At 45.1% G+C, this 12,559-nt stretch overlaps 1 protein-coding gene across 12 annotated transcripts in view; it reads left to right on the top strand.

The window, feature by feature from the left end:
• The window catches only part of LOC147117609 (lysophosphatidylcholine acyltransferase 1-like), a 309,307-nt gene that overhangs the window by 285,900 nt on the left and 10,848 nt on the right, over positions 1-12,559 (top strand). For all 12 annotated transcript variants that reach the window (XM_085988725.1, XM_085988726.1, XM_085988727.1 and 9 more), the window contains one exon: positions 4,835-4,973. In XM_085988725.1, the coding sequence (XP_085844851.1) occupies positions 4,835-4,973 (139 nt within the window). The remainder of the gene's footprint in view (positions 1-4,834; positions 4,974-12,559) is intronic.

The following is a 12,559-nucleotide window of genomic DNA, read 5'->3' as shown; positions in this document are numbered from 1 at the left end:
AATAGCGCAACCTGGGCCCAGGCTTTTCCAGACTCAGCACATGTTTCTGATGTCTGAAGTCCGGAAATATCACAACCTGGGCTTGGGCGTTTCCGGACTTCAAACGTCAGAAACACATTCCGAAGTCCGGAAAAACCCGAAAACCGACACTGTCTCGGTCCCGAGGTTGCCGGATTCGGGATGCTCAACCTGTATTGCAGTATGGAAATGTTACCAAGTAAAAAGTTGATCATATTTTCAGGAAGCTGTTAAGTTTCATTTATGCTCCAATTCTCGAACTCCAAGTGTTGCAGTGCTGACTCTTTAACAGCAATACAATTATGCTACCCACTTCCATCACAATTGAAGTGTTAAATGGGAGGAAATGATACAAACATCCATAATTGAGCATGATACACAAACAGAAACTCAGTCCATAATTGTGGCTTTTGGTCAATTATTCACAAAGTTACAAGATAAATACAGGTGAGAAAGGCTATTCAGCCCATTTTAGCTTATTTACCCTGCAAGACCCTACAGTCACCCATCATAGCATTGAGTTATTTCTTAAATTATTCATGGATTTTCATCTCGACTATCCTACCTGGAAGTCCATTCCAAGTATTAATTATTCTTGTCAGCTATGGCTCAGTGGGTAGCACACTTGCCTTTGAGTCAGAAGGTTGTGGGTTAAAGTCCCACTCCAGGGACTTGAGCACATAAATCTAGGCTGACAGTCCAGTGCTGTGCTGAAGGGGAGTGCTGCACTGTAGGAGGTACCGTCTTTCGGATGAGACGTTAAGCCGAGGCCCCGTCTGCTCGCTCAGGTGGACATAAAAGATCCCATGGCACTATTTCAAAGAAGAGCAGGGCAGTTATCCCCGGTGTCCTGGCCAATATTTATCCCTCAATCAACATAACAAAAAAACAGTTTATCTGGTCATTATCACATTGCTGTTTGTGGGAGCTTGCTGAGCGCAAATTGGCTGCCGCGTTTCCCACATCACAACAGTGACTACACTCCAAAAGTACTACTTTGGCTGTAAAGCTCTTTGAGACATCCGGTGGTCGTGAAAGGCGCTATATAAATGCAAGTCTTTTTGTGTGAAGAAAAGTATCCTGACATCAGTCCTAAGTTCCCTTTTTACTAACGGGTACGATAGCATAGTGGTTATGTTACTGGACTAGTAATCCAAAAGCCTGGATTAATGATCCAGAGACGTGAGTTCAAATCCCACCACAGGCAGCTGGGGAATTTAAATTCAAATTAATTAACTTAATCTGGAATTACAAACTACTATCAGTAATGGTGAATATTGAAGTTGTAAAAACCCATCTGGTTCACTAATGTCCTTTAGGGAAGGAAATCTGCCATCCTTACCCGGTCTGACCTATATGTGACTCCAGACCCACAGTGGTTGACTCTTAACTGCCCTCTGCAGTTGAAGAAGGCGGCTCATCACCACCTTCTCGAGGGCAATTCAGGGATGGGCAATAAATGCTGCCCTTGCCAGCGACGCCCACATCCAGTGAATAGAAAAAAACAACCTGTGACCCTTTGTCCTACTTGTTACAGTTTAGTTTGAGGTAGTGTTCCAGGTTGGCGTTTATTATGTTGTATAGCTTTATAAGGTCGCATCTCAGTAGCCTCCTTTAAAGGTTGAGAACAACAACAACTTGCATTTATATAGCACCGTTAACATAGTAAAATGTCCCAAGGTGCTTCACAGGAGCATTATCAAACAAAACTTGACACTGAGCCAAAGGAGAAGACATTAGCACAGGTGACCAAAAGCTTGGTCAAATAGGTAAATTTTAAGCAGGAGAGCGAGGTTTGTGGAGGGAATTCCAGAGTTTAGGGCCTTGACAACTGCAGACACTGCCACCAATGGTGGGCTGAAGGAAGTGGGGGATGGTAGTTGAAGGAACAGAGTTTTCGGGGTGGGAGGGTGTGGTGGTGAGAAAGAGAAGGTTGTAGGGCTGGAGTAGGTCACAGAGATGGGATGGGGCGTGCCCATGGAGGGATTTGAACACTACGATGAGAATTTTAATATGGAGGCTTTCGGGGACCGGAAACCAATGTAAGTCAGCGAGTACGGGGTTAATGGATGAACGGAACTTGGTGCGAGTTTTGGATGAGCTGAAGTTTATGAAGTGTGGAAGATGGGTGGCCAAGTTTCTCCAGCTATTCCTCATAACTCGTTGCTCTGATATTAGGGATCAGTGCTGTGGCTTTTGTCTGAACTGTCTCCAGGGCTTAAATATGTCTCTAATGTCTGTAATCAGAACTGAAGACGGTGCTCAAATTGTGGGTTGAGCAGAGCACTATATGGTTCAAACAGGACTTCCCCTGCCTTGTATTCTACTGTTTTGGCCAAGTGACAGCACAGCACAATAATGGGGCACTCATCTCTAAATCAGAAGGTTGAAGGTTAGCCCAAATCCAGGACTTGAGCACATAAACTAGGCAGCATCAGTGTTGTGATGGGTTGTTCAACTGAGGCCCTGTCTACCAGATGGTCAAATGGATCAAAGAGATCCTGTGACACTACTAAAACAGGAAGTTCCTTCCATATCTTGCCCAACGTTCCTCAACCAATACCACCAAAACAGATTAACTAGTCATTCATCTCATTTACTGTTTAAGGGATCTTGGGCTAAAAATTCGGTATCGCCGCGCCAGGTCTTTAGTGCCTGAAATTTTGCGCTCGCCCGGATTCCCGTAGCACCCGCCTGAAATTCAGTTGCGCCGCCCCAAGACGGAGGCGGGCGCTATTGCAGGGTTTGGCCGCCTCGTTTGGGGCGATGAAAGTCAGTTTCAGGCGTCCAGCTGCCACTGCGGCACCCGATGCGGTGCGGCAGGCTGGGGTACTGCAGGCCTCCTCCTTCTCTTAAGGAGGAGCTGCCTGCAGCCGTGAGATCGCCGCTGGATTCCCCCGGCAAATGAGCCCGGCACCACGGAGAAGTGCCAGGCTCGCGGGAGTCAGACACCAATGCCGCGGGGGGGGTGGTGCAGGAGTCCGGGGAGGGAGGTGCGGCCAGGCGGCCGCCGGGAAAGCGGCCGGCCGCCCCTCCACCTTTATGCGCCGGCCTCTCGGAGCTGCAAGGCACCGTTTTTCAAACGCTGTTTGCGGCCGCTACGGGCGAGGCGGCCGCAACTGAATTTGGCCATCGGCACGGAATAGCATTGGAACCGGGGCGCTGCGCACACCGATGACGTCATCGGTGCCGGTGCAGCGCTACCGGCTAACGCCGATGTTAGGGACCAACTGAATTTCGGGCGCTAAAAAACTTCCGGCGCAAACCACTCTATAGCCAATAAGTGGGCGCAAACGCGACTGAATTTCTAGGCCCTTGTGTGCAAATTGGCTGCCTCGTTTGCCTACACAACAGTGATGACTCCACTTCAAAAGTAATTCAGTACTGTTGGGCACAGATCTGTTACAGTACAAAAAACTTTGGAATGTCCTGAGGATGTAATATGGCGCTATGTAAATGTGCTTTTTTCCTTCTGTTTTGTTGATCACTGCTTTGCAGTAATTGAGCATGTTAAGTATCAAGCCTATTAAAGCCCCGATGCTTAGCACTTTCATCACCATTCATGGAATACTTGCGTTGCTCATTTTGTCTTCCTATGCTCAATACTAAGCACTATGCACTTGTTCATATTAAATTTAATTTACCATTATTCTTCCCACTAATGTATTTTGCCTTTTGCCTGACCCATTTTGTTGTTCTGGAATTGCCTCTTCAGATTTAACAGCCCTTCCAGTTAGTGAATCTGATCCTTTTAAATCTTCTAAATCCATAGCATTAATGTGAATTAAAAACAGTTAGGATATCACGGCAATTCTTGAGGCACTCGATTCAGCAGTTTCCTAAGTGTGCCCCCCCCCCCCACCCACACACGACATAATTCTTCTAATAACTACCTGTTACATCCTATCCTTTAGGCAGTTTCTTATCTGTGTTGATGCCATTGCTCTGAATACACCATGTAGTGTAGCAGGGCAAATTCAAAGCACCAGCAACCTTCGTGTATTGCAGAATGTGTCTAGTGGAATTAATTTAGCACTATTAAAAGGACTTCAAATTTCTCATGGGGTAATTACAGGACAATGGCTCAGAAAAATATAAATTAGCTGAACTTTGTGTACTAAGTAATCTAAGAGACCTTGAAAGAGCTCAAGATCCTTCCATTACAATGTCATTTCCTATTTCACTAGCAACCTAATTTCTTTGTAAAATGGGAGAGTATTAATTCTTTACATTTTTTGACTAATTTTATCCTTGTTTTTCTGAAGTAGTATTTTAAACATTTTCTGCTTATAGCTGCTAATATTTCCATTTGAAGTTTGTTTTTCCCCAGCATCTATTTTATACACCCTGTAATGATTTCTAGCCACAAATGACAGGAAGTGGAATCTTTCTTTTTTTAATTTATTCTTCCTGTTGCCAATTTTACTGATATTTTAAATATAACATTTAAGTTACATTAATTTGATGTTAAGTGTCACAATATCATCAAACACAAATGCATTTTGCAGTTTACCATTTTTGCAAGTGATTAATCTTGTTCAGATGCAGGATAGGATAGAATAGAATATACACCATATAAGGTTTATAGATGCAAAAATAATTAGTTCACCTTATGCCATATATTACCTATAGCAATAGCACTAATGTATAGTCTACCTCTTGCACCTGTAGTAAAATCACCTCCTGAATAATTGTTTAATTGTATAAATTTGTTGAGCATTCCCGCAGCAAAAGGAAAATCTCATTTGTTCTCGTATGTGTAATTTCAATTTATTACAGATATCTAATATGGGAACATTTTACATTTCTTTAATAGATGTATGAATCAGCTGAACAAACTATAGTAGATGATGATCTGGCTTGCATTCTGAAGACTGCTTTAGGAGTAAATAAGCTTGATATATCAAACTTATTTGAAGTCATTGATGCTACTCAGAAGGGGAAGATCAGTTATAGTAAGTGTAACATTCACTTGATTGAAGCCAATGAAATATGTAAACAGTTAAATTTATACTTATCCAGTCATAATGTAACCAGATTTCTGTCAAATGTCCCAATGTGATGCCGTTGCTTCTGAGTTCACTTTCTTGCTGATTTACTAGTACAATAGTCCTGTTGTGGGCAAGCCTCATTATCACCTAATTGTAAGGTCTCCTGCCCCACTCCATATGTCAAACTAATTCTTTTCTATTTTTACTGATTTTGACAAATAGATTCCTAGATTGAAATTGTATTTTAAGTGACTTTTATCTGAAAATTGACAGATTTACTAACTCGTGCAATTCCCCAAAATCAGATGGTTTTTCAGAGCTTCAAGATTTGTTTCTGTGCACCCATAGAGATGGTTTGGTCTGTTTCATTTCTCTCATCAGTAAATCGCTAAAGATATAATTTTTAAAATTATGGAATCTAATTAAAACCAGAATTAAAATGGCAAGCGACCAGAAGCTCAGGGTCACGTTTGCGTACTGAACGGAGGTGTTCAGCGAAGCGATCACCTAATCTGCGTTTGGTCTCCCCAATGTAGAAGAGACCGTATCGAGAGTAGCGAATACAATATACTAAATTGGAAACAAGTGCAAGTAAATCACTGTTTCACCTGGAACAAGTGTTTGCGGCCCTGGACAGTGGGAAGGGAGGAGGTAAAAGGGCAGGTGTTGCATCTCCTGCGCTTGCATGGGAAGCTGCCATTGGAAAGGGAGGGGATGTTGGAGGTGATGGAAGAGTAGACCAAGGTGTCACGGAGGGAATGGTCCCTTTGGAATGCTGAAAGGGGAGGGTAAGATGTATTTGTTGGTGGCATCATGCAGGAGGTGGGGGAAATGGTAGAGGATGACCTGTTGAATGTGGACGCTGGTGGGGTGGAAGGTGATGACAAAGGGGGGGACCCTATTGTGGTTCTAGGAGGGAGGGGAAGAGGTGAGAACAGAAGTGCGGGAAATGAGACAAGACGCAGTCGAGGGCCCTGTCAACCACGGTGAAGGGGAATCCTCGGTTGAGGAAAAAGGAAGACATATGGGAAGAATTGGTGCGGAAGGTGGCCTCATCAGAACAGATGTGACGGAGATGGAGAAACTGGGAGTATGGAAATAGTCATTACAGGAAGTGGGGTGGGAGGAAGTGTAGTCCAGGTAGCTGTAACATTAATCTTATTCACATTGTTTCTCCTTGATTTTTTTTTTATATATGCTAGTCAGTCTGCCATGGAGTCGAGATGAAACTCAGTCTTCAATTCAAGTGAGATTGGACGACAGGTGGGAGCAGGATAAATGGGGAGCAACAGTGGATAGGTTTAAATTTGTATAGGAATATTGGCATACTTTTTAAAAAGAAAGCCTTAGTCCTGATTAATTATTTTAAAAATGCAATACAGAAAAATTAAACATTCAATCCCATTAGTTTAAATCCTATTTAATTGCTTTTTATTAATTCAAATTTAAGCAAGTGCCATAAGAATATTGAAAAATATTGCCTGGAAAGATGAGAGAGTAGAAGCAAACATGGGAGATGGGGAAAAGTTGTAAGTGCGGACCACATAGAGGGCCGATTGAAAGCATCCCCACAATGAAGAAACAAATCAGGAATGCTAGCAGAAAAACGGGTCTTCAGTGGCCTGCCACTCTTTCAAGAGAAAATAAGTACAAGAACAACTTGACTTTATGTAGCACCTTTAACAAAGAAAAACTGGAATTGGTGGCAAAGGTACAGAGTTTGTGGTAGGGGCCAAAGATGATGGCTTTGGTCATCCCAATGTTTACTGGAAGAAATTGCAGCTCGTCCAGGACTGGAGGTCAGACAAGCAGTTTGACAATATAGGAAGTGGAAAAATCGAGAGGTATTGGAGAAGTAGAGCTGTAAGTCATCACATACATGTACTACCTGACCCCATGTCTTTAGATGATGTCGCCAAGGGACAGCCTGTAGATGAGAAAACTGAGGGTGCCAAGGATAGATCCTTGGGGGATACCAGAGTTAACGGTGCAGGCACTGGAAGAGAAGCCATTGCTAGAGATTCTCTCGCTATGTTTGGATAGGTAAGAGTGGAACCAATCAAGGACAGTCCCACTGAGCTGGACAGCGGAGGAGAGGCGTTGGAGGAGCTTGGTGTGGTCAACCATGTCGAAGGCTAGAGAAAGGTTGCGTAGGGATAGTGCTCCATGGTCAAAGTCACAGAGTATGACATTTGTGACTTTGGTTAGGACTGTTTTGTTGTTGTGGTAAAGATGGAAACCTGCAGGGAGAGATTCAGTCTCAGTTGCGGAAAAGATGGGCACAGATGTGGAAGGCGAGAACACATTCAAGAATTTGGGAGAGGAAAGGGTAGTTGGAAATGGGGTGGTAGTTTGCATTGACAGAGGGGTTGAGGGTGGATTTTTTGAGAGGGAGGGTGATGACAATGGTTTGGAAAGGGAGAGTGATGGTACCTGAGGCGTGGGAAACATTTACTATTTTAGCTAGCATTGCAGACCAGGAAGAGAAGTTGTGTGGTTAGCAGTTTAGTGGGAATAGGATCAAAGGAGCAGCAGGTTGGTCTCATGGAAAAGATGAGCTCGGGGGAGGGCATATGGAGAGATAGGAGAGAAACTAGAGAAAGATTCAGGGCTAGGGCAAGGGGAGTCTTGGAGAAGTTTGGCTTGGTGGACAAAGGGGAGGAGGGCTTGCAGCAGAAGAGGCTGAGCAGGTGGTCTCAGTCTTAGCGACAAAGAATTCCATAGGTGCTTCATGATTGCTGTTGGAAGTGAGGGTTGAAGGGGTGGGGGCAGGGGTTTAAAAAGATTGTTGGTAATAGGGGAAAGCAGCTAGGGGTTACCTATGCTCCCCAGGACGATCCTGGAGTAGTGAGCGGAATTGACAGAGACCCACTAGTGCTTGATATGATGAAACCGATCTGGTGACAAATGGTTTAACCAGTTGTGTGCTAGATATACTGAAGTCTGCACCCCTTGCTCTTAAGGGGGCCATACTGGAGTGGGGGGCAACACCAGGGTGGGAGTAATTAAGGTTTTTACCGGCGACAAGGTGGAGGAGAGGAAGTGGTTGAGCAGATTGACAACTGCAGAAGTATCGTAGCAAATGGAGGTCCAAAGGCTAGACAGGTTAGAGTGTGAAAGCGTAGTTGTAATTGATTTGGACAGAATTTATTCATGGGGTGGATGCAGAAGTTGGGTTGGAAGGGGGTTGTGTGTAATGCAAGGAAGTGCTTGGAGATAGTCTTGTCTGTGATCGAGACTATGGGAGTAGAGAAGCTACATGAGATGGCAAGGTTGAAGGGATGGCCGTGAATATGGGTAGGAAAGTTTATGTGGAGGGAGAGGTTAAGGGCGGGTAGGAGGGTAGTGAGAGCAGAGGAGAGGAATAGGGGAAGAGAGCAAGGTGTGATTTTGTGATGAGGGCCACACTGCCACTGGCGGTGTCGGCAGGGCCGATGGTGGAAAGTATAGCTAAGTGAAGAGGCTTCAGTAAGGGGCAAGATGTCACCACCCATGAGCCAAGTTTGTGTCAAAGCCATGATGCCGATACAATCATCCTCAATAAGGTCATGGATGACAACAGCCTTGTTCACGGACATTCTGAAGTGAAATTGGAGAGGGGCAGTGACTAGTGCAGTGAACATGACAGGAAGGAGGTTGGTGAGATTAGGCTCTAGCGGGCATGTTGGGCAGGAAGGTCGTTGTGAAAGGAGGATGGGCATTTGGGATTGCTGCTTGTAAGAAGACAGTGATGAATGCCTCAATGGACCCTTCGGAGCATGCCGAGAGATCTACAGAGGGTAGCTGTGGGCTTATCCAAGGGTAATTCAAGCCTGAGATGGTAGCAGGACATTAGGGAGGTAGAGAAGTAGTGATGTTGGGGTACGGATTTGGGGGGGGGAGGGGGAAAAGAAGGTAAGGCACCAGAGAGGGAGAGCGGAAAACTGGCATGAGTGGGTGATGAGAAGGGGAGGAGACAGGAGAGAAGGGGCCAAGAGGAGGAAGAAAATGGAGATAGAAGTAATGGGCTTGGGTCTAGAGATGCAACCAAAATGAGCACACACATGGATGCCGATGGAACTCGCGTTACATAGGCATGGTAAAGATTAGGAGAGACATCTCAACAGAGGACAGGAGGAGTCTAAACTTAAAAGCTGAGGTTGACTTGTAGACAGGATGGAGTCAGCTTTGAGCATTGACGAATCAATGTCCAGGTTCAGAGATCATTGTGGAGAGGGAGTGAATCCAGCAGCTGTTTAAGAAGCAGAGTATCTGGATTCACTGCTGTAGTTACCATTTGGAAAATAGAGGGCAGGGGAGGCATGGATAATCATCCATGAACCAGCAGAGGTTGATCTAGGGGACCAGTGGAGGTGAGTAATAGCATTGTTGTTGATAGGAAACACCCAAGGATCCAGCAGAGGAGCGAGGAGTACTGTGAGTGAAACCCAAGAACCAATAGCAGTGAAGTCCTGGGCCTAGAAATTCAGTTGTTAGCGCCAGCCGCTAGCGCCTTAGGAGGAGAAGTGGGGCGCTAAGCGGCTAGCGCCCAGGCGCGGCGCAATCTGCGCCTCTCGCAAACTTCACTCAAGATTTAGCAGTGGCGCAAAACCGCAGCGCCCGCTCAGCTGCACGCGCAGATCCTGACGTCATTTCATGGTGCAACGCCCTTGCTGCGCCCCGGGAACGGTTCCCAGTCGCTGCGTGGAGCGCTATTTAAAGGGGACTCCTCCTGCATTATAAATGGCAGCCATTTTGTGCCAATCCTTCTGTGTGAGAGACGGATATTTGGAGAGAGACAAAGGGAGAGAGCTTTCTGCTTTGACTCCGCGCTCGCACAGGTACTTCTGGCTTCAGGCCAGAGCTTTGCACTTGGATTTAACTTTCAGTGCCATAGCCTTGAGTCGCCACATATAATGGGGGCTGCAATGGGTGGAAACGTTGGCTTTCTGCATTGCATTCAAAGGGCTCAGAGATGCCGTGAGAGAGTGCCAGTCATGGCCAGACAGAGAAGGGCCAACAGGCGTCGGCACAGGAGGCCTTACCCACCCAGGGTATACCGCCTATATCTGAACATGTCTGAGGAGCAGTGTGTTCGGAGGCTGCGATTCAGAAGGGAGGTGGTCACTGAGATCTGCCACCTGCTTCGCAGAGATCTGCAGCCACAGCTGAGGAGCAGGACGTCTCTGTCGGTGGCAGTGAAGGCGACGGTGGCTCTCAACTTCTATGCCACCGGCTCCTTCCAATCCGCTACTGGGGACATTGCCATCATCTCCCAGTTCGCGGTACATTGCTGCATCCGCCAGGTGACCAATGCCCTTTCAAAAGGAGACGTCAGTACATCTCCTTCACCATGACCCTGGACAAGCAGCAAGAGCGTGCAATGGGATTTGGAAGAATGGCGGGCTTCCCCATGGTCCAAGGCGTCGAACTGATGAACCAGCAATGGCCAGGCCTTGCTTCACGGCTGCAGTGTGCAGGGCGTGGCAGCCAAATAAGTCGACCCTCCCCCTTTAAGAGCTGACCGGCGCCAGCGTGTCTGCCTTCATTCAGAAACTCGCCGCGCCCGCCCTCGGTGTTAGCGCCTCGGCTCGCCGGCTTAGCGCCTTATGATAGTCGTGCATTGCCTGCTTTAGCGCAGCAGCAACCTCTTGGGGCGATGCAACTCAATTTTGGCGAAGGTGGCGCGAAGTTGCGCCGGGCGCTAAATTTAGCGAACGTCCGGCTGTAGCGCCCCAAACGTGGCGATACTGAATTTCTAGGCCCTGGTGTCTTGACCAACATTTATCTCTTAACCAACATCAGGAAAATAGATTATCTTGTAATTTATCTCATTACTGCTGATTTTTTTTTACAACTGAAAGCAGAGATCAATTACTATGTATATGAGAAGATTTCTTGCTGTGTGTAAATTGGCTACAGTGTTCCCAACCTTTCATCAGTGACTGCACTTTAAAAGTATTTCATGGGTTATGAAACACTTTGGGATGTGGTGAAGTCATGAAAGGTGTTGTATAAATGCAAATTCCTCTCTTTATATATAAATAAATAAATTAACATTTTGAAACTAAATATTTATTTTAAAGCAAACAAAAATAAACTTAAAACGTACAAAAATTTTTTTAATATGGAGCTGACAGAAATATGCTCCATGGTGTCACCTACGTAGCCCCTCGAGCCTGTTCGACCATTCAATGAGATCATGGCTGATCTGCAACCTAACTCCCTATACCTGCCTTTGGCCCATATCCATTAATACCTTTGGCTTACAAAAATCCATCAATCTCAGATATAAAATTAACAATTGCTCTAGCATCAATTGCCATTTGTGGAAGAGAGTTCCAAACTTCTACCACCCTTTGTGTGTAGAAGTGTTTCCTAATTTCACTCCAATTTTTAGACTATTCCCCCTAGTCCTAGACTCCCCAACCAACGGAAATAGTTTCTCGCTATCTACCCTATCTGTTCCTTTTAATATCTTGAAAACTTCAATCTAATCACCCCTTATCCTTCTAAATTCTAGGGAATGCAATCCTAATTTGTGTAATCTCTCCTTGTAACTTAACCCTTGGAGTCCGGGTATTACTCTGGTAAACCTTCGCTGCCCTCCCTCCAAGGCCAATATATCCTTCCTACAGTGTGGTGCCCAGAACTGCTCTCAGTACTCCAGGTGTGGTCTAACAGGGCTTTGTATAGCTGCAGCATAACTTGTACCCCCTTGTATTCTAGTCCTCTAGATACAAAGGCTAGCATTCCATTAGCCTTTTTGATTATTTTCTGTACCTGTTCATGACATTTGGACCTCCACTGTTTTTAGCTTTTCACTATTTAGAAAGCACCCTGTTCTATCCTTTTTAGGTCCAAAGTGGATGATCTCACATTTGCCTACACTGAACTCCATTTGCCAAAGTTTTGCCCATTCAATTAATTTATCGATATCCATTTGTAATGTTATGCTTTCATCTATACTGCCTACAATCCCGCCTATCTTTGTGTCATCGGCAAATTTGGATATGTGACTTTCTATGCCATCATCTAGGTCGTTAATAAAAACTGCGTAGTTGAGACCCCAACACAGATCACTGTGGGGTACTACTAGTCACATCCTGCCAATTAGAGTACCTGCTCATTATCCCTACTCTCTGTCTCCTGCCGCTCATCCGATTTCCTAACCAGGTCAATAATTTGCCTTCAGTTCCATGAGCTTCAACCTTAGTTAACAGTCTCTTATGAAGGACTTTATAAATTGCCTTCTGGAAGTCCATATAAATAACATCCATAGACATTCCCCTGTGCACTACTTTAGTCACCTCTTCAAAAAATTCAAATCAGGTTTATCAGGCATGACCTACCTTTCACAAATCCATGCTGGCTCTCTGATCAACTGAAAATGTTCACGGTGCTCAGTCACCTTATCCTTAATTATTGACTCTAGTAATTCCTCGACAACAGATGTTAGGCTAACTGGTCTATAATTCCCTCGTTTCCCTCTCTCGCTATTCTTAAATCACGGAAAGACGTGCAATTTTCCAATCTAAAGGGACAGTTCCTGAATTGAGAGAACTTTGGAA

The sequence above is a fragment of the Somniosus microcephalus genome, chromosome 5 (genome assembly GCF_052327205.1).
Source record: "Somniosus microcephalus isolate GS21.2 chromosome 5, FLI_Smic_1.0, whole genome shotgun sequence".
NCBI lineage: Eukaryota > Metazoa > Chordata > Chondrichthyes > Squaliformes > Somniosidae > Somniosus > Somniosus microcephalus.
Note: the sequence above shows the minus strand (reverse complement) of the source record. Positions and strands in the feature narration are given on the sequence as shown.